Raw genomic sequence first — 22,360 nt, forward strand, 5'->3', positions numbered from 1 at the left:
AGCATTATTGAAAATCCAAACTAGCCGTGGTGATTTGAATTCAGGAAAATTGCATTTCATTGAAATAGGAACATCCCCAATCTGTGAGGAAGAGATCTACAGAACCTTGTCAAGCTTCAATCAATGAGAACAATGTCATTCCAGTCAGGATGGGGACTTGCTGGTGGTGGAATTTCCATTTTCTGTGCACCTTTGCAGGTGGTGTCGTTGCCACTTTGTTAGTTTGCCTGAAGGAGGTCAGCTGATTTATTGCAGCTAAATGTGATGGTGCCCCTTCCATGGTTGAGCGTTGGTCTTGAATGCATTGAGTTTTTGAGCTATTGGATGGGATACATATCAAACTGATTTCTTCATCCCAGGTACTGTCCAGCATCTGAAAGTTTTGTTGCCATTCAGTGCAACAAGTTAAAGCTGTGTTTCTTTGATAAACTCGGACTGTGTATTGTTGACAATGAGCAAGTTTTGGGAGCCACAAGATTACCAATGTCGAAAACCCAGCAGCTGTGCTCCACTTATAGGGGAAGTATAGATACGTTGGATGAAATTGTGATTATCACTATGCCACGGTAGGATGTGAACAGTTCTCGTTTACATGTCAATCCCTCTCTATGTGCTAATACGGTTTCATAGCCTCTTTTCAAACTTTACTCAATATTCAATGAGATATGAAGTGTTCTTTGTTTTGCCCTCTGCGAGATATATGTATGTATGTGTTTGTGTTTCTTGTGTTTATATATCGATTTGTGGAGTTCCTTTTGTTAACCAGTTGGACAGGTGCATGAGATGAGCTTGGAAGTTATGTAGACCATTTCAATTTTCAACTCAAAACAAAGCTATGTACAACTGATTCCTTGATGCAGTACTTCTCTGTTATAAATTTCTGGTTAGAAGAAGGAACGAATGGGATAAGCACTTTCAGGAAGAAATGCTCAAGTCAATTTTTTATCTTCTTCTATGAGTTGAAATCTTTATTCACAAAATTATCCTGCTACTCGAGTACAATTCGATATCCATTCGGTTTGTTGTTGATTTCAAATTAATGGTGAAAGTCATATAAAACCAGATATTGTTGCATTAGTGTTTATCTACAATTTTTGTATAATTCCATGTTATTTAAAATTCGAAGGTGACAACTGTTCTGCATTTCTTTCACGGGCTGTAATTTGCTTCTTTACGTTTCCGTCACAATTGAATTTTAATTCAATTATGGAGAAATCAATCAAATTGTGTTTATGCTTCGGAATCTAAATAAACAGTACAATTATTTTTTATTAGCAAAGCTCTTGCTCCCCTGTGCAACTGAAGCAGACCGGAAATGAACTTGGCACTTTGCCAGGTATACCGAGTCTGCTTGATGTAGCCAGCAATGTGCATTAGAACAGAATATGTTGGAGTTGAATGTGTAGAATTCGGTGATTACACCGACTCTCAGCTCATTCCACATTGAAAATTATGTCTTCTGAAACGTCGAAATAGAATTATCATGTGAGGTAGTACTTGTGTGTCTGAGAACAACCAGATTTATTCTGTAATCACACCCAGTCTCGAGGCACAAACAAAATTGCTTGAGTGGTCTTAGTCTGTAACAGTGCTGTAGCCAGGTACTGTGTTCAAAATAATGCCGCCGATCTGACGTGAGTTTATTGGTTTAAAAACTGCTTAGTTAATCAGGAACATCAAAAGTCTCATGTGTCGCACTGAGGTGACCACCCTGTCTTGTAAAATATTACGCAGAGAGTTTCAAAAGTCGTTTAACGTCTTTCCAATATATTTGGCTACTAAATCAACAGAGATTTTGCAATATTAATTAACTTGACGTATTTTAACAGTTTAGGAAACAATAGTTTCAAATTCCCACAAACGTGGTTAATTATTCAGCAGCATACGGGAGAACAGGCAATAAAACTCGTGGTTTAATGAACTGAAAAAGTACAAGCGGAGAAAGAGGAATGATTGAAATTTCATTGGATAAAGATGGTCAATGTCCCAATGCATGCACCAGCCTGCAAGTCATTGTTCTAGATTTTTGCTGTTAATTTTCCATGACTAACTACCGAAAAAAAAGAAATATGCATTCAGCATTGAAATGAAGTGCGTTCCCCACACACGATAAACAGATAAAAACATGTTTTAGTCGGTGGTTGCATGTTATAAGACAATCTGTACAGCAAGGAGTGAATGAATCCCAGCTGGTGCTGAGAGACCGTCTGTGAACTAATCTGGCTGACGGCCGTTCTTGGCTCAATGCGTGGAAACGGAAGAGAAATGTTTCCAATATTGAAAACAACCGACTGCATGTTTCCACGTTATTTAAAAAATTGTATTGGAAAAAATTCACAGGAAATTGTATATTATCGAAGTTTATCATGCAGTTGGAGAAACGTTAAAGTGATTTAAATTTAAATTATGTTTTCGTTCCTGCATCGGCTTGGGATAGGAGTGCAATATATTATCATTGAACATCATTAACAAAGCAAGCTCAGAATGCAGTTGAGACATCAAAAATCGAATTCATCGCCGCCCTGCACCCAGTATCGGTGAAGGTGATAGCCCACACTCAGAGTGATAATTTCAGGGCAATGAAGAAAGGAAATGGATCTAATTAAGCAATTTGTTCAAAGAGATAGCACAGGCACCTTGGGCGGAATGCCGTCGACCCCTTGTTTTGACCACTAGAATTTTTTTGGTAGTTATGTACTGAACTATCCATTTTGAAGCAGGATAAAACCACGTCTTGGAATTGCAGAAACTGAGAATTCCTGTGAGATATTGTAATGACTAAGGAGAAAACAGGATAAAACTTAATGTTTAAGGTGCCAAACGCAACACTTAAAAGGAATCGTATTACTGCATTTATTTGCTAATTAGTTACTGTGAATTGTTCTTCGCTGCAATATTTTTCTGTATGCATTGCTTAAAATGATAATTTCACATTGGCAGACATCGCTCATTTCACTACGCATTGACAATTCTTAACCCCCATTTATTTGTATGTGTTGTGTTTATTTCTAAGTGTTGCATTGATTCCTAACACTTTAATCTAATCCATCTATTTCAGGTAGAGTTGTCAACACTCAGGCCGAGAGCAAAGGTAACTCTATGTCATTAACATATGCAGTAGAATCCCGATATTCTGGCGCATCTGCTTGAGTCTCATGTTGTGATGGTAATGTGCATGAATTAATGTTCATGAATTAACCAGCTGTCTGCAAATAACTGAAGGTGGATGCAATACTCCTGAAGGTCTCTATTTTCAGGATTGCTGGAGATGAGAGAGTGAACGACAATCTACTCTCAGACTGTTGTTCTCAGGTAGCGAGAAAATGAATGAGGGTTCACGATCTGTCCTCAATGTCTTCCTCCTGAGGAAGTGAATGAAGGTTCCTGGTCAGGACAGATGAAGGATCAGCTCTCGCTCATACTGCTGTTCTTAGATGGAGACAATGAATGGGGAGAGTGTGAAACACCAGCTAAACATACAGTGCTGCTGTCGGAAACGTATTTAAATAACTTCAATCAGGCTATTCCTGGCCTGTCCCTCTCACCTTCCCAGAAGTTGAAATATTTACTGAATGCCTGCCTGGATGTGTGCAGCTCCAACATCTTTCAAGAAGCTTGACACCATTCAGGACAAAGTAGCCCGCTTCACTGGCACCACAGTGAGTTATTGCACTCCCGATGCTCGGTCACAGCAGTGTGTACCATCGACGAGGTGCACTGCGGAAATTCAAACGGCTCCTGAGTCGGTAACAACGCAACACCCGATCACCCCCATTGAGAAGGACAAAGGCATAAGATGCGTAGGATGGCTACCATCTGCTGAGGACTTACAAGCAACCAGCTTCTAAAGCACTCAGTATCCTGTCTTGCGAATATATTGCTTGGTAAGAATCCTCGAATTCCCTCCAAAAAGGCGTTGTCAGTCAATTCATAGCAGCTGAACTGCAGCGGTTCAAGAATCCAGCCAATTCTCACCTTCTCTCGGAGGCAACTGGGGACTGGTGATGAACTCTGGCCTAGGCAGAGATGCCCTTGTCCTATAAATGAATAATAACTTAAAAAAATCTCACATTGGCACAGTTAGAGTAAATGCTTCATTCGAAAGATTTCTCTGAGCATCGGTCTCTGCAAGTGAACACCACTTTATGAAAAGACCCTTACCCTTTCACCAAATACAGTCCGCTTTCTGAATGACATGGTGGCAGTGTGCATTTGTACCATACCCTCGCAACTATTGAATGGTGAACGGGGGATGTGGGCTGTGATGCGAGTTTCCATGTTTAAACACTGTGAACCTTAGTCGGTATTCCCGTTTTTTACAGAGTCGGTGAGCCTGAGACTTGAGAATGGAGACAGTCCTTGCGCTGGCCGAGTGGAGATTCATTACAAGGGCCTGTGGGGGGCTGTAGATGATTATAACTGGGACCTGCCTGATGCTAATGTTGTCTGTCGGGAGCTGGACTGTGGGGCTGCGGTCTCTGCACTGGGAGGGTCTCACTTTGGACCAGGATCCGGACCCATTGTGATAGGAAACGTTTGGTGCAGTGGGACTGAGCATGCTCTGCGGGACTGTCCATCAGTGGAATGGGGTTACGACAACCGCTCTGCTCCACACACCAATGATTCTGGTGTCATCTGTTCAGGTAAAAGCCGATTGCTATTTCTATGGAATTCCATCACAACGCGGTATCACAGCAGAATGACAAACGTCCAATATTTATGGATATCATTACAACGGGATTACAGGTTTATTCCGTTTACACAACGTGTTGAATGTTTGACGATAAATGCAGAGATGGTTGCCTGTCAGTCCTTACCCTCCGGTGATGGGACAGAAGAGGTGATATCACTTAAAGCCACATTGATAGAGCTGCAGGGCTGGAACCATCAGGTATATCACCCAAATGAATAATATGATTCTACACTGCGTAGTGTAGCAGAGTCACTTTGGATCAGCTATCTGCAGGCTGAAAATCTCTTTGTGGCAGACCAGCTGTTGGTCAGGAATCGGGGGCGAACAGAAATGAGGTCGACAGGGCACCAACACCGCAGAGATTGTTGGGAAGCTACACACGCAAATGTGATAAATCTGTCAGTAATCAAACGAATATCTACCCGTCAATAATGCGAGTTATAATTGTTGCAATTCCTGACGATTGAGTGCATTTTGTTTCTCTCCAGAGCACAGGGTTCCAAGGTTGGTACATATAAATTCCCCATGCTCTGGCAGGCTGGAGGTCAAGTTCGGCGACACCTGGAAAACCGTGTGCAGCCTGGAATGGGATTTAAAAAACGCCAATGTGATCTGTGCACAGCTTCATTGTGGAGTAGCTGTGTCTGTTTCAAGCTCTGCTCATTCGGGAGACAGTACTGTGCCGATGGGTAATGAGGTCTTTAAATGTGCGGGCAACGAGACTCAACTGGGGAAGTGCCCTCGGTCTTCATCCATTCACCAGAATTGCAGTGGACTCAACAATGTCACCCTGACATGTTCTGGTGAGTACACACTTAATGGAAAATAAATAATTTCACTTTAAGTCGTCCAACGTGATTGCGATGGCACTCCTAACATTACTTTGATGGTGTCAAGTCGAAACCGATCCTTGTAGTTTCTCATGGCATTGTGCACGAAATGCAATGAGATAAAATATATTGAAATACACATTCTTTGAAATGTTTGTATTTGTTTTGGAAAAAAGGGTTTCTTCAAGTTGGTAAACTGTCTCAATACATTTGACCATCTAAATTATTTAAAAGCCATTCGTTCACAGTAATATTAAGCACTGTTCAATGTAGATCGATTAAAGTGATCTTCAGGCAATTAAATTTACATCTGTTCGATAAACTTTTTAAAAGTCCCAGCTGCGAATCTATATTTCAAGAAAGTTTTCAAAATATTTGAAATTATTGAACATCTCTCTTTCTGATAAATTCTTCAGCAACGATTCCAATTCACAATGGGTCGTCAACTGTCATGTATCATCCTGCGGGTCATTTGTCAGCAATCATATTCTGAACCTGACATGAAACCCAAAGACTATCTTTTTGGTTCTTTTAGCTTTCACATTGGTTTGAATTTATCTTGCATAAATGTCAGAGTGCCCTTTACAATAGTATCTATATTGTCAGATGTCTGTTTCGCTGTCATTCCAACATGCACGACACCTGTTGCCCCAATCTGCAACATTTGTGCCCCTTACGCTTTCTAGAACTCGTCCCAGTTCACGGGAACAGTTTTTCTTTCTCTTTTCGTGTCTTCTACAAGTTAGTCATATTCTCCTTGACCTCTACCTGCTGCAGCTTCATTGCTTCAACACGAACCACAGCTACTTCAATCCAAACTTCACAAAGATAAATGCCTGCTGGTATTTCTATTCGAGGAGTCTTCATCTGCACTTGCTCAAGGACTACGGCACTCTTTCTGAATTATATGCTTCACGTAATTGGACATGATGCTTTTCTGTCGACCTAAACACAACTGAATAGCAATCATACAGTTTCTACTTCTGCAACAATTAACACTTTTTAGAAATTTAAGGTGCATTGCTGGTCATATTGCCAAGTTTCCTGTCAATCTCAAGCGTCTCAGCTCTTGCAGCCCTCGGTCGTTTGGTAAAGGCACACTTATTCGTAATGTGAAACATGAAATGTTGTAGCCTCTGAACGCATGTTGCACGTCATTTTCCAGGCTGTCAAAACATACTCTGACATTTCTTTGTATTAAGTTCCATGTATCAGATCTGCAATCCCTTGTGTGTGTAACTAATGTTGTTAACTGCCACAATTAATGGTTTGAACACATCGGTATGTGACACCATCAGATAATTTTGAAAGTCTACACTGTCACTAAATGCCAACTTGAAAACTCCATGCCGCATTGTAATCAAAAGTCAATCCCCTGCCTGTGAAGGCTTTCCTGATTATGTTGTGTAAATTGTAATCAACCCTCCTTTTTCTGATTTTCTAACGATTTTGAACAATTCAACGACTCAGCTTTCTTCAAAACATTTGATTGATTGAAATCGAAAAGAAAACGAAGCATGGAAAGCAGAACGGAACGCAAGATTACGGCCAAATTTCTAGATTCTGAAACGGCTCGATTGGAGAATAATTGTCGACCCGCCAGCTTCTGGTGCACTGTTTGGGATTTGCTCCCCTAGATACTCTGCATCGTATTTTATAAAATGCCTTTCAACATTGAAAATATTTCAAATATCAAAAGCATATAGACTCTTTTGTTGTCCACATTTAAGTAAGTTGCCTTCATACATTAAATATTGATAACTTTTGCCAATGTCGTCGCACTGGACTGCTGCATTCATATCTGGAATGGCTCAGTCTTCTGAACGGCTGGATGTGCTGCATTACGTTGCCAAAAGCGTTAGTTCATTACTCCTACAATCTGAAGTTGCGGCGGAAGTCCTAGCATTCTTAAGTCGCCCTGTACCTGACAAGAGGAAACCACCAGGTTAAATCACCCACAGGTCGCCTCTGTTTAAAGGGAGAGCAGCCTTATGATCTTCGCAGGGAACATCTGAACAGTCACAAATGTCTCTGCAGAAACTGCACACATTGTTAACACTTTTTAAAGACGTTGACATGAGTTTAGGGCAAGGAATTTTTAAAGAAAGCCACGCTTCCTCCCGACTATAAAACTAGTGAATGAAATTCTCGCTTTGCAAAAACAAATTCTACTCATCATCTTATTCTGTCACAAGTGTTTTGGAAATCATAATCTCCCCTTTGAACAGCAACAAACAGTTTCTATTTTTCTCAGAATGGTGACAGATTCTAAAACTCCATTCAGAAGAATTTGTGCAGAATGGGATTCTCATTTTAATCAAGAAAAAACTTAGTAGATTTTGGTTGGAAGATTGAGTTCAGGTTGAAGGGTAAGGAGTGAAGGGGCAGATGTTGAAACAGACGAGGGAACTCTCACTCTGAACCATGATCTTCTTCACTGCTCAACTTTGCTTGAAGGAGTAAATGCGTACTTAGACTTCTGATCTGCTAAACTGGAAAGAGGCCTCAGAGAAAAAGAGTTTTCTACAGCTGATGTAATTTTGACAGGAGAATATCCAACAGCGTTTGAAGTCAAATGAGGAGTGAGCGTATGCCAGTATGCTGTGGAACTCAATATTAATTCCAGAAAATGTGACATAAGACCATAAGACCATAAGATATAGGAGTGGAAATAAGGGCATTCGGCCCATCAAGTCCACTCCGCCATTTAAATCATGACTTATGGGCATTTAAACTCCACTTCCCTGCACTCTCCCCGTAGCCCTTGATTCCTTCTGAGATCAAGAATTTGTCGATTTCTGCCTTGAAGGCATCCAACGTCCCGGCCTCTACTGCACTCTGCGGCAATGAATTCCACAAGCCCACCACTCTCTGGCTGAAGAAATGTCATCTCATTTCAGTTTTAAATTTACCCCCTCTAATTTTAAGGCTGTGCCCACGGGTCCTAGTCTCCCCGCCTAACGAAAACAACTTCCTAGCGTCCACCCTTTCTAAACCATACATTATCTTGTAAGTTTCTATAAGATCTCCCCTCAACCTCCTAAACTCTAATGAGTACAATCTCAGGATCCTCAGCCATTCATCATACGTTAAACCTACTATTCCAGGGATCATCCATGTGAATCTCCGCTGGACATGCTCCAGGGCTAGTAAGTCATTCCTGAGGTGTGGGGCCCAAAATTGGACACAGTATTCTAAATGAGGCCTAATTAGAGCCTTATAAAGCCTCAGAAGCACATCGCTGCTTTTATATTCCAACCCTCTTGAGATAAATGACAACATTACGGACTCTACCTGCAAGTTAACCTTTAGAGAATCCTGGACCAACACTCCCAGATCCCTTTGTACTTCTGATTTGCGAATTTTCTCACCGTTTAGAAAATAGTCCATGCCTGTATTCTTTTTTCCAAAGTGCAAAACCTCACATTACTCACATTGCGAACACCACAGAACAGAAGGCTACCCATTTTCAGATGCTGATGGTGTGATGCAATGCAATGACTCATGTCGAGATAAAGAAGTCATTGGAGACCTTTAGCATTTTGTTTTGATGGGAATATGTGTTTGACAGTGCAGTCACTCGATTAGCCGGAACTAGTTACGGATAAGCCATTTCAAATCTAATATCATGGGTCGGAATGTGTAAGCAAGGGGGTAGTTTGTCAGTCTGGGTGGGGTAGGGTGCGCAGGAATATGAGAAATAGATGCACTGAGATTCTAATGAAACGATGGTGAGGGAATTATTATTGAAATGCTCGGACGTATCAATCGGATATTGGCAATTTGCACCATTCAAAGAACATTCAAAAACAGTAAAGTTGGAAGCACAGAGTAAATCCTCACCAATGTTGCCTGTGACGATGTATAATAAATTAGGCATAACGGATCTCGACTAATCATGAAGCATTTGAATTTCCAGCTTCTGACATCATCGGACAGCTTCCCAGAAATCGTCATGGACTGTTTATAGGACACTTCATTTTGCCATTGTTCCATATTGAAGACACGTGTTGCTCCCCTCTTTTTCCAAATGTTTGGAAGAGAAGGTTGATGACACAGATTAAAATTTCTCTGAGAAAATACTGGACAATACTGGATAAGCTATGCTGAATGATTTTGTTAAAAATGTTACATTTTCCTTTGATTGATTGTTAATTTTGAATGTCTCTATTCAATTTAGCCGTTGATCCAAATGCATTTTGCGTTGCAGATGAAAATTGGTGGCCAAGGCTGGTGAATGGCGGAAGCCGCTGTGATGGCCGAGTTGAAATTTACTACAATGGAAGCTGGGGCAGACCGCTGCACACCCTGTGGGATCTGAATGCGGCTCATGTTGTGTGCAGACAATTGGGATGCAATTATGCCTTTGAAACGCATAAGTCTTCAAAGTACAGTGAGAGTGATGGACGTCTGAGAGTGTATGGCATTCAGTGTCTAGGACAGGAGTGACAGCTCCGGGACTGTAAGATCTCCAGTCCATTGAATTCATCCGTCACTGACAGCAGTGATATAGGAGTCATCTGCTCAGGTGAGTAGATGATTTACACTTCAGCCTTCTGAGAAGTGTCAAAACAGATCTGTCTGCCGAGTATGTACATCATTTGTTCTTCAGTGTCACTCAGAACAATTATTTAACTCCAGTGTGACAGCAGGCGTGGACCTGATGGATGATTGTGAGGAACTGAGAATTCTTTTGCAAGACAGAATCTACAAGCATTTTATGTCCCAAAATTAAAATGGACACAGGTCCATCAGAGTGTGATTAGCATGGGGAGCAGTTAAAGGCTTGATGAGAATGGTGTGCTTCAATGACCATTCTTCAATCCACAGAGATTTTGACCTTTCGAGGCATTGGCTTGATCTTGTGCAGCGCTGAGGAGACTAAAAAAAGCCGAATGAAGTTCACACTCACGCACACTAGACGGCTTTTGTGTAAAACAGTGGTCTTGCGATAATTATCATGGGAAACAGCGACAGTGATGTTATATGAGGAGCGGGGAGTCAATGGTGGGTAGTATGGTCACGGGCTCGTGAGAAGACTGTGAAGATAAGACACTGCAACATAAATTTTGAAATGTGGAGGGAACAATTGCCACGTGGCCAACTTAGATGATCAGCTTCACTGAAGGTGGAAAATGAGACATAATGTAGCTCAAGGATAAATATTTGGTTTGAGCTGAAATTTTCATAGAGTGCTGGATGGATGACTGGTCAGGAAACTACGGAATTACACAAATGGTTAAGAAATGAACGCACGATGACTGATCAGTAAGTTCCTTTGATGAAAAGTAAATTGTTGTTTTGGTAAATAGTGTGTAGGATAGCCTTAGATTACAGTAGGGCGTGGAAAAGTGATCATACAGGTATTCAGGTGGTGGATGGAATTCAACCCATTGAAGAGTAAGGTGGCTTATTTAAGCATGGGGAACACGGGAATGTACAATCCAAATAGTGTATTGAACTTCACTTTGGCCAAAGATAGATCAATGATTATGGCTCTTGAATCCACATTAATGGAGTGACCGGTGTGTAATGGGGAGGAGTTTACCAGGATTTACATTGGGCTAGAAAACTTTAACTTTAGAGATGGGAGAGTCTGTCTTTGTTTTCTGAGATTGAGGAGTCGGGCATTTGTGAGATGCATAATATTATGACGGCCGTCCGTAGGGTAGACAGCAAGAAACCTTCCCCTTTTTAAGCTATGGATGACTAAGTTGCATTGGGATAATGCAAAGTGTTGAGTTTCAGGAGAGATGCAAGGGTATTTATTTTCACACAAAGGGTGCTGGGAAACTGGAACTCACTGCATTTATGGGTGGGAGAGGCAGAAAGCCTCCTAAAATGCGAATGGTTTTGGATATGCAATTGTGATGCCATGGAATATAAGGCTAACCCACGTGCTGGGAATTGGGATTAGAAAAGCCATGTGTTTGTTTTTGTCCTGAACTATTCAACGAGCTGGCACTCCTTTTCTTTGCTGAAGCCCTCTGTGACTATGACTCTACAAATCTGGTTTCTCCTGCCGAAAGCCAAATATTAAATGACCTTCCCATTCCTATATTTCCACCACTACAGTTGCCCAAACACCGATACCTCTCACTACAATGAATGCACTGCCTTTCATGCACAATCTGTTAAGATATCACATCACTTTTCTCATGCCCTCACACTCCCTGTTTCTCTATCTCACCTCCAACTCTCTTACCTCTTCAGCATTTGGTACATGTGATATTGCTGGTCAGGATATGGGTTTTGTACAAAGAGGTCGTTACGAATTTACAGACGGCCTCGTTGTTTACCATCACGACCATTTCCAACATTGCAGTATAAGCTCTCGCCAAGCAAGCTGTCAAAAGCTAAAACATAGCGTTCACAATTTTAACTGTTACAGCTGATCAGGAGGAAATTTTCATGCCCATACCATCTATTTGCGCCATCTTAACATTTGTAAACTTAACCTTTAATTCAATTGATATACAGTCGAGAACTTCATCCTGTTGCCTGGAGTAACTATTGCTCAGCCACTTCCTTCACTCATGCTACCTTCTGGCAACTTGAAGACATTAAGGACCCTGCTCTAAATGACCTACCTCAGACTGTGTCCGCTGACCAGTTTGCCCTGCATTCCATCCCAGTAAATGTTGTTGATAAATTCACATGATTGTTACCAAATAATTTCTGAGTTAATGTATCTATTATGACATTTCCACTTAACTAATCAAATCCATTGTTGACAATGTCTTAATATCCTGTAAATTCAGAACTTGTGGATCTCATCGAGATGCAGCAAGTCTGGCCTTTCGTTTGTTCTGAATTTAATAGATCCAACACAAGCACTGGGAATACAATTTAACCAAACTACAATATCGATGATTCCCTCTGAAACCTCCCTTCCTCTCAAACTGTCTTTGGCTCACCCTGAACTGCTAAAATTTGACCATCTTTTGGAAAGCTCAACAAGATATTGTTGAGTATCTTATTGTGAATATTGGGGTGGTGTCGCTCCTGTCTGTGTGTTCCAACATTTTATTCTGGTATACATGTCAGCTGTAAACTTTGGAGTTGAAGGAAGTATGAGGCAGGATTTGCATCAGTCGAAGATAATGTTAAGGATGGTAGAAAATGGCAGTAAACGTGTCAAGTCGTGTGTTCGGATATTGGTGCAGCAAGATTTCTTTTTAAACATTTATTAGTTTTGCATTGTTGTTAAAAAAATGATTTAATTGCTTAATGTTGTCAGATATTCAGTTTCAGGCTTCTATTGCATCTCACAGAAAAAGGTAAAACTTACTTTACCTGAATCAGTGTGCTATTCTGGATTGAACGAAGAAGGAAGTGTGTATTGAATGTATAATCATCTGCTTTGTTGTCTAACAGAACATATCCAGTTACGGTTGTCAGATGGTGGAAGCCATTGTGCTGGTCGAGTGGAGATTTACTACAAAGGGACATGGGGATCTGTTTGTGATGACTCCTGGGATGTGATGGGCGCTGAGGTGGTTTGCAGACAATTGGGTTGTGGAAATGCACTGGATATGACATTTCCTTCCTCCAATGGGTTGGGCTCAGGCCCAGTTTGGTTGAAACATGTGAAGTGTTCCGGAAACGAATCATTTCTCTGGGAATGTCCTTCAGCACAACTGGGTGAACAAGACGACTGTTCTCATAAAGAGGATGTGAGAATCATGTGCTCAGGTGAGGCCACTCTCAGTGTTGTTATTCTCCAACAATGTTATGGATGAGGCTTCATGTGGGCTGCTGTACCGTGAATTTGGGAGTATGTACAACATAGACAGCAAACGAACCTCATGGTCCATGGCATATCCACGCTGCACGAGTGATTGAAGCTATTATTTCATCTACATTAATGTGTCTTGCCATGAATATATTCTCCGACCAAATATACGTCAAATTAAGTGTTAAGGCAGAACATATGCTCCAGAATAAATAGTCGGAGAGAAGCAAATATTTCCCAAAATGTCCACCAGGATTTTTGTTTTAATTTACTAATTATGACCCTGAGTTTCGTAAACAGAAATGTGATTCCTGTCTGTACATCGCTGGGCCACACTGTGTTTCTATATAAAGTCGATGCTTAGTTTGCAATGAGTGCATGTCTTTTTGTCCTTTCAGCCACATTTCATCAAGTTAGGATGAGATAAATTAAAATATTATCACACTTAGGTCGCCATACTGCCCAGTTATTACCATGTACTTGTCTTTTGTGCGACCTTACTGGTCTGTAATCATACTCCTTAATTTGTTGCAGATCAAAATGTTTGCAATTGCCTTCGGGTCACCAAGTCCAATTTATTCCCTCCAATATTAAAGAGCCACGATATCCACACCAGTCCCACGAGGTTATCACTTACACTCTGACCAATTTGACAGACTATTTTAACCTCAGTCTTCCTGCTTGCTGCCCGGTTCTTCTCTCCACAAATTTGCATACTCAATCCTTTCATGATTCTCGTTTGACTTAGCTGAATGGCTTTTGAAGCTCCATGAACGATGCATCTTCTGCTGCTTCTATTTTGTACGTGTGTAACTTCTGCCATTCGTTCAATAAGGTACCTCAGGAAACATATTCATTGACAAGACCTGCGTTGAATGCCAGAGGACTTAAAAAAATCAATTCATACAGATAACAAAGTGTAAAGCTGTATGATCACGTCCCTTTGTAGTAAATCTCCACTCTACCTGCACAACGGCTTCCACCATCTGACAGCTGTAACTGGATATGTTGTGGCCTAGGCCCGAAACATCAGCTTTTCTGCTCCTAAGATGCTGCTTGGCCTGCTGTGTTCATCCAGCTCTACACTTTGTTATCTCGGGTTCTCCAGCATCTGCAGTTTCTATTATCTCTATTCATATAGATGCCTGTATTTGTATGAACAGAACACAAGGAAATGCGGCTGGTGAATGGAAAACATCGCTGTGAGGGGAGAGTGGAAGTGTTCTACAATGAGACCTGGGGGACAGTGTGCTCGGAAAGTCTGGATAATCGCGATGCGGAAGTGATTTGTAAACAGTTGCACTGCGGTACCCTCCAGTCCATTGAACATGAAGCTCAGGTATTCGGAGCAGGAACAGGGCCGATTTGGCTTGATGAGATAAACTGTCTTACAGGCGAGTCGACCCTGTGGGAATGTCAGAGAAATCCGTGGGGACAACACAACTGTGAGCACAGGGAAGATGCCGGTGTTGTTTGTTCAGGTAACTCAACAAACGCTCTCAATGGTCAGGTGTGATTTGAAGCACAGATTTCTAGTGGAGTCACCGTGTTTTCCCTCTTAACAGGGAATGATGTGACGAAGGATCAGCTCCATAGTTCAAATTCCTGCCATCGACAATCAGGTGTGAAATCATCTTAAATGTGCATTCTCTCAGAGCAATGTTTCTGTTTTCTACTGCATTTAATAATAATCCATTCTGTGCCACAGATTTGCAACATAGCGTGCACCTGGATGGAGAGAACAGCAACTGTTCAGGGAGAGTGGAAATCATGTGCGATGAACGCTGGGGCACATTGTGTGGGGATTCCTGGGATATAACTGATGCCAATGTTGTCTGCAGACAGCTGAGATGCGGTTTCGCTCTGTCAGTTCACGGAAGGTCTGCTGTCTCCCAGGCTAAAAGTGTGATCTGGCAGAATGACGTGAAATGTAAGGGAAGTGAATCCTCTCTGTTCGACTGTCTCTCCCCAGGGCCAGCACAAAGTGAATGTAATCACAAGGAAGTTGCCAGTGTGATCTGCTCTGGTAAGCACCTTGCTGTCTCGCGCCCCTCGTTGATCATTAATGTCGCAAATTAGTGCCAGTACTTCTGTCTCTGAATTAAATTTCATCTTCATAAATATTTGTACAATTTCTTCCACAGGATCCGAATTGTTGACGACTTCGCCTTCATCTCCACCTGCGGGTATTAATGATGATACTACTATCAATGTTCATATTGGCATTATGTCCCTGATTAATGACATTGATGCTGATGGCAATCTCATGAATTTGAAGTTAATGTCTGCGTTTTCTCTTTGATGAATTCTTTATAGTTATACAAGGCAGCCTCTAACTATGTTAAATTTCTCTATAATCTCTTACTTAAGGACACGAAAGTAAATCTATTTCCATACCTGTTGTCGCCTGTTTAACTTTGGGAGTTCTGTTAATCTTTGATTTGATCTCACTCCTGGTGGTCATGCAGCGAAAACTACAAATGAAAGGTGAGCCTCACATTTCCGAATTGAGCCAGCACTCTGTCTGTTTTCTGCTTCCTTATGGTGTCAGAGCTGTCGATTAATATTGCACTTTTCCATTTCTTGGCCTGGATGGTGACGAGTTTGAATCCGTTTCTGGATGTTTTATCTCTTCAAGGACCTTTACTCATCGAAACGCCAGCTATAAATTTTAGATAAAGATACAATACTATAACAATTACTTATTCAAGCTAAAAGTAAAACAAGATTTTGCATCAAATATTCATCAGTTCCCTTTGTACCTGTGGAGAGAGACAGAATTAACGTTTAACGTGGTGTGCTTCCAAATTATTGTCAACGAGAAGGGAATGTAAAGTTTTAATAATTATCCTTAATTAACCTGTACATGATATCCCAGAACAAATTCTTGATTGTAACAATGTGTCTTTAAATTTCATTGAGAGGCCCACCCACTGCCTGTAATTATTTATCCATCAGTTAGTTTCCCTTTACAATTCTTTAGTTTCTGGGTGATGATACCAGGAACTGAGGTTTGTGAGAGTATTAAATAACTTCTAAATGAATTTTCAGTCATCCAACAACTGGTTTCCCTCGATTGGTCAGATAAAACATCTTTATATTTTCCACGACGATCAACACGAATAATCATCAATTTCTATACTTTTTACTTTGTCTTAAGTTTAGTTTATACAGAGCAATAAAAGTATAACCTTCTTCTAACAAAAACAGCCTCAAGTCCCTCAGCCTTTCCTCGTAAGACCTTCCCTCCATACCAGGCAACATCCTGGTAAATCGCCTCTGCAACCTTTCCAATGCTTCCACATCCTTCCTATAATGCGGCGACCAGAACTGTACGCAATACTCCAAGTGCGGCTGCAATAGAGTTTTGTACAGATGCAACATGACCTCATGGCTCCAAAACTCAATCCCTCTACCAATAAAACCTAACACACCGTATGCCTTCTTAACAACCCTATCAACCTGGGTTGCAACTTTCAGGAATCTATGCACGTGGACCCCAAGATCCCTCTGCTCGTCCACACTACCAAGAATCTTACCATTATCCCAGTACTCTGCACCTGTACACTTACTTTCAGCAACTAGTTCATGAGGACAGCCAGGTGTCTCAATTTACAACCCAACAATTATCTGCCTTCCTACTTTCACCATATTATCCAGTAAAGTCACAGACTTCTTGTGTAATGAAAGTTGATGTTAAGACTCAGTTTGTTTCGAGCAAAATACCTTCAGCACTGGTTATTTAAATTGTTATTCATTGGATAAACACATGGATGATAACGGAATAGTGTAGGTTAGGTGGGCTTCAGATTGATTTCAAAGGTCGGCACATCATCGAGGGCCGAAGGGCCTGTACTGCGCTTTATGTTCTATATGCAATTCATTTGTGGCTATCCATGTCAATAATGTTCTCCTCATTCGCTTGCCTCACATTATTATTTCCAACTAATGTCCACAATTAAACATTTTTGAATTACAACTTTCGAAGACGAATAAATATTGCTGTCATTCAAACATTTGTTTTTAATCCAGCATACCGTGATTTGTAATCTTCTCACAGCGGTCAGGGTTTTTTCTACTTATTGTCCATAATCTGTTTTTTTAAAAAAATGACCATTATTCCTCATCTTACTCAATTTTACAGCCATTGTTATTTAACCTCTCATAAGGCATTGTGGGCAGATTTGTTTTTTGAATGAACATCTCGAATCTGCATCTGGAAGTGACTATTCCTAATCTGACCAGAGCTGGAAATATGATTCTAAACCAACAACATCTCAGTTTCTATGTTCAACAGAATAAGTTTCACATAATGACCAGATATGACAATTCCCGATTTTCTACGCGGGCGCTGCCCTTACTGCTCAGTCAATGTTGTGCCAATATCTTCTCCTGACTTGCATGAGCTAGAGGAGTTTCACACGAATGTTGCTTCAGATATAAACGCAGAGTTGTTGCGAGTATTCAGCTACAAATGCTGACCTGTCTATACTTCCTTCAACAGATCTTTATACTCGTGGCAGAGGCTCAAGTCTTGGTTTGTACCAAGGAATTTATGAAGAAATTGAGAATATTCCCTCTGGCAAGAAGACGGATCAGGAACATGGGCGAGGTATATATTTCCTTCTTCAGAGTGAGTCACTACTGGATAAATGTGGCTTCACTTCAATTTCAATGACCAGTGAACTGATTGAACATGATTAATGTGAAATGTCTGGCCTCGTGTGAAAGAACCCAGCATAGCGAATGAATTTCAGTCTTTTTTAGAGTGAGAAAGAACAAGAATTTGATAATTCCCACTTCCCTTTATTCCTGATCGATTATTTCTGGCATTTGTTACTAAATACGAAAATAACTATCCTTTTAAAAACGGCACTGTTTTCGCTCTGACTCATTCAGGTATCTGAACAACAAATTACTGATTGATTGTACAATAATATAAATTTTCTACTCGACTCTCAGCTCCACAGCACGGAGAATTGCAAAGGGAATTGAGGAATTAATATGCAAACGAACGTGAGCAATAACAGAAGTGCAAATGATACAGACGAATGCCCTTCTGTCCGTTGAGTCTACATTGGTTGTAATGCCAGCAATTATAAAGTAACGAGATGTTTTACTTCTATAATGTAAGAACAGTCGACAGTTATCCAAAATTTTGACACAGTTCAAGTTTACCAAAAGTGTAAGAATCCCAAAGTGAGGATAGCCTACCGAGCCTGGTGATAGGGAAGAGAATAGAACTAACGTAAAAACGGGAATTTTTGTTCTTGGCATACACATCTTTGCAATGAAACTGAGAAGGAACATTACATGATCATAACTGATTAATTAAATTGATTGATTAAATTTTCGAACTGAGAATGCCACTGGGAAAAAAAACAATAAAAAAGAAGTATTCTCAGGAATGACACATAAACATAATCAGAAGAATGACCTTTAACAGATTCACGAAATAAGCATATTGTCACAGAAATAATCACACTGAAAAGTGAACCAGACACAATGAAGAAAATTGCTGGGAATCTGAACACTTTCACTTCACTCCATTGAATATTCTGAATTAATGTTTGAAATCACAAATTACGGTATTAGCTGTACCGTGTGAGAAAGTGTTTGTTGGATGTGAGGCGTAAAGTTTGTTTCCCATCTCCCATCGCAGTGGTTTGGCATTTCACTTAAGCTGGAACCACCCCATTCTGTGTATTGAATGTTTTCCCGTAATGGGCTCTGTTGATAACACAATAATTGCTACAGTCACATGAAAGGATATTGGTTCCTATTTTTATGCTATAATTAAGAACATAAAACAGTCAACCATAGCCCATAAATCTAGGAGATTTGGAAGCAAAATTCGGTCATTTGGGCCATCCAGTCTCTTCTGCCATTCTTTAATGGTTGTTATATCTCGCAACATCTTTCATCTGGCTTCTCCCTGGAAGTACTTATCCCGCTTATCACTAAATAAACTCTCTGTCGCTGTCTTAAAGTTATTCAACGTCTTTGTCTCCATAGTCTTCTGTGTCAATGAGCTCCACAGACCAATGAGTTTCATCAACCTCTGGCTGAACAAATTTCACCTCAATAAAATTCCAAAGGATCATGACTTTGCTCGGAGACTAAACCTGACAATACCTCTCCGTATTTTGTTTTTTTTTCAAGTAATTTGTGCATCCATTGATTCACTCAATCGCATTGAATACTACACCGGCCACAGCTTGAGTGATAATAACCCTGGATCAGAAAATCCTGAGGCGATCTCCAACACTGTTCCAGGTTTGTATGTGTGCACTTTCTGTCAGCTCACTTCTATCCTTCACACTCACTGACCTTCTAAATTTAAAGATGGCAACTCTCACAAGACTGAGGACGAGCCTGTCACCATTGGCTGTTTCATCAGCAGTGTCAGTTAAAAAGAAAGTCGCTGGTTTGGTATCACATGGTCATGGACAATGTTCAGCAAGTCCCGGTTTGTGAAAAATAGCCACCTACCTATTTCAATCCCATTTAATACCACATGACCCATAGCCTGGTTTGGCTTAGAATCGAAATTGCCAATGAGTGCTTCTTAAATATAATTTGCCTCTTTTGCCCAACACCGTTGCTGATGATGAGTCCAGCTTCCAAGTGAAAATAATTTTCCTCGCATCCTCTCTAAGTCTTCGCACCATTCCCCAAAACCCATGATCATTGATTTCTGCACCATAGAGAGAAGTTACATTCTGTCTGCTCCACCAATGTCCTTCATAATTTCATGCAGCACAACCCCATCCACATCTTGGTGTCCTCAGATCCAATGAAAATTTATGAATTGAGGAAGAGGAGATTCCCTTCAGTTTCTTGAAACTGTTTTGTTATTTGATGCGATTATGGCTGTCTGTTGTGTGTTTTAAATACAGATACCTACCTTTGGCCCATATCCATTAATACATAGAGCATAGAACATAGAACAGTACAGCACAGAACAGGCCCTTCAGCCCACGATGTTGTGCCGACCATTGATCCTCATGTATGCACCCTCAAATTTCTGCGACCATATGCATGTCCAGCAGTCTCTTAAATGGCCCCAATGACCTTGCTTCCACAACTGCTGCTGGCAACGCATTCCATGCTCTCACAACTCTCTGTGTAAAGAACCCGCCTCTGATCTCCCCTCTGTACTTTCCTCCAACCAACATAAAACTATGATCCCTTGTGTTAGCCATTTCTGCCCTGGGAAATAATCTCTGGCTATCAACTCTATCTACGCCTCTCATTATCTTGTATACCTCAATTAAGTCCCCTCTCCTCCTCCTTTTCTCCAATGAAAAGAGTCCGAGCTCAGTCAACCTCTCTTCATAAGATAAGCCCTCCAGTCCAGGCAGCATCCTGGTAAACCTCCTCTGAACCCTCTCCAAAGCATCCACAACTTTCCTATAATAGGGCGACCAGAACTGGACGCAGTATTCCAAGTGTGATCTAACCAAAGTTTTACAGAGCTGCAACAAGATCTCACGACTCTTAAACTCAATCCCCCTGTTAATGAAAGCCAAAACACCATATGCTTTCTTAACAACACTGTCCACTTGGGTGGCCATTTTAAGGGATCTATGTATCTGCACACCAAGATCCCTCTGTTCCTCCACACTGACAAGAATCTTATCCTTAATCCTGTACTCAGCTTTCAAAGTCGACCTTCCAAAATGCATCACCTCGCATTTATCCAGTTGAACTCCATTTGCCACTTCTCAGCCCATCTCTACATCCTGTCAATGTCCCGCTGCCGCCTACAACAGCCCTCTATACTGTCAACGACACCTCCAACCTTCGTGTCGTCTGCAAACTTGCTGATCCATCCTTCAATCCCCTCATCCAAGTCATTAATAAAAATTACAAACAGTAGAGGCCCAAGGGCAGAGCCCTGTGGAACACCACTCACCACTGACTTGCAGGCAGAACATTTTCCTTCTACTACCACTCGCTGTCTTCTGTTGGCCAGCCAATTCTGTATCCAGACAGCTAAGTTCCCCTGTATCCCATTCCTCCTGACCTTCTGAATGAGCCTACCATGGGGAACCTTATCAAATGCCTTGCTGAAGTCCATATACACCACATCCACGGCTCGACCCTCATCAACTTTTCTAGTCACATCCTCAAAGAACTCGATAAAGTTTGTGAGGCATGACCTGCCCCTCACAAAGCCGTGTTGACTGCATTTAATCAAGCCATGCTCTTCCAGTTGGTCATAAATCCTATCCCTTAGAATCCTTTCTAACACCTTGCAGACGACAGACGTGAGACCTACTGGTCTGTAATTGCCGAGGATTTCCCTATTTCCTTTCTTGAAGAGAGGAATTACACTTGCCTCTCTCCAGTCCTCAGGTACGACTCCAGTGGAGAGCGAGGATGCAAAGATCTTCGTAAGTGGCGAAGCAATTGCATTTCTCGCTTCCCAAAGCAGCCGAGGACAAATCTGGACAATACCTTCGGTTAGCAAAAAAAAGTCCCATATTTAAAATTAATAATTGATTTTAACGTTAATTACTTTTCGAGGAAGACAATTCGAGACAAATCCCAGCCTTTCGTCTTCCATGGCATCTCCTCATCAGTCTGGCCGTAGCACAGAAAACTAGAATTTCCAACGATAGGAAATGTTTCATCTTTATCTATCTTTTTTTGCCTTAAATGTCTTGGAGAATTCGGTCAGATTCCATTAACCTTCTAATTTTTCGAGAAAAAGACCTACTGTGATGCTCATCTTTGCTCATGCCATGTCCCCAATATCTTCAGAACTTAAAAAAACCCTCCTAATCCCACGTTTCCACACTAGTGTTACATTACACTTGGAATCTCCTCTTCCAGCTCTTGGCGTTGTGTATTCCAGTTTATGTCTTTGATCACAATCTTTGCCTCCAAGGTCCAGTTCGTGATGAGTATGATGACATTGAGACTGAAGATGCTGAAACTCAGAATGGCCAGTTACAATTGGGCAGTGATGCTGATGAATCCCCCTCATTGACAAATGCTGACAGCAGCCTTTGCTCAGTTGGTGAGTAGGATTGCAACTGCTCTTACCGCAATTGCATTTACTCTTATCAGAAACAGCGTCCTGTGCATTAGCCC

At 41.1% G+C, this 22,360-nt stretch overlaps 1 protein-coding gene across 1 annotated transcript in view; it reads left to right on the plus strand.

The window, feature by feature from the left end:
* Nucleotides 1-21,870, plus strand: part of LOC132206802 (scavenger receptor cysteine-rich type 1 protein M130-like) — a 41,717-nt gene extending 19,847 nt beyond the window's left edge. The window contains exons 12-25 of the mRNA XM_059641848.1: nucleotides 3,059-3,091; nucleotides 4,323-4,643; nucleotides 5,182-5,496; nucleotides 6,266-6,439; nucleotides 9,704-9,916; nucleotides 12,901-13,218; nucleotides 14,422-14,739; nucleotides 14,824-14,880; nucleotides 14,967-15,284; nucleotides 15,403-15,516; nucleotides 15,629-15,745; nucleotides 17,579-17,718; nucleotides 19,249-19,534; nucleotides 21,791-21,870. Of these exons, the coding sequence (XP_059497831.1) occupies nucleotides 3,059-3,091; nucleotides 4,323-4,643; nucleotides 5,182-5,496; nucleotides 6,266-6,439; nucleotides 9,704-9,916; nucleotides 12,901-13,218; nucleotides 14,422-14,739; nucleotides 14,824-14,880; nucleotides 14,967-15,284; nucleotides 15,403-15,516; nucleotides 15,629-15,745; nucleotides 17,579-17,718; nucleotides 19,249-19,534; nucleotides 21,791-21,870 (2,804 nt within the window). The remainder of the gene's footprint in view (nucleotides 1-3,058; nucleotides 3,092-4,322; nucleotides 4,644-5,181; nucleotides 5,497-6,265; nucleotides 6,440-9,703; nucleotides 9,917-12,900; nucleotides 13,219-14,421; nucleotides 14,740-14,823; nucleotides 14,881-14,966; nucleotides 15,285-15,402; nucleotides 15,517-15,628; nucleotides 15,746-17,578; nucleotides 17,719-19,248; nucleotides 19,535-21,790) is intronic.
* Nucleotides 21,871-22,360: the final 490 nt, after the last annotated feature.

Source organism: Stegostoma tigrinum, chromosome 43 (assembly GCF_030684315.1).
Source record: "Stegostoma tigrinum isolate sSteTig4 chromosome 43, sSteTig4.hap1, whole genome shotgun sequence".
NCBI lineage: Eukaryota > Metazoa > Chordata > Chondrichthyes > Orectolobiformes > Stegostomatidae > Stegostoma > Stegostoma tigrinum.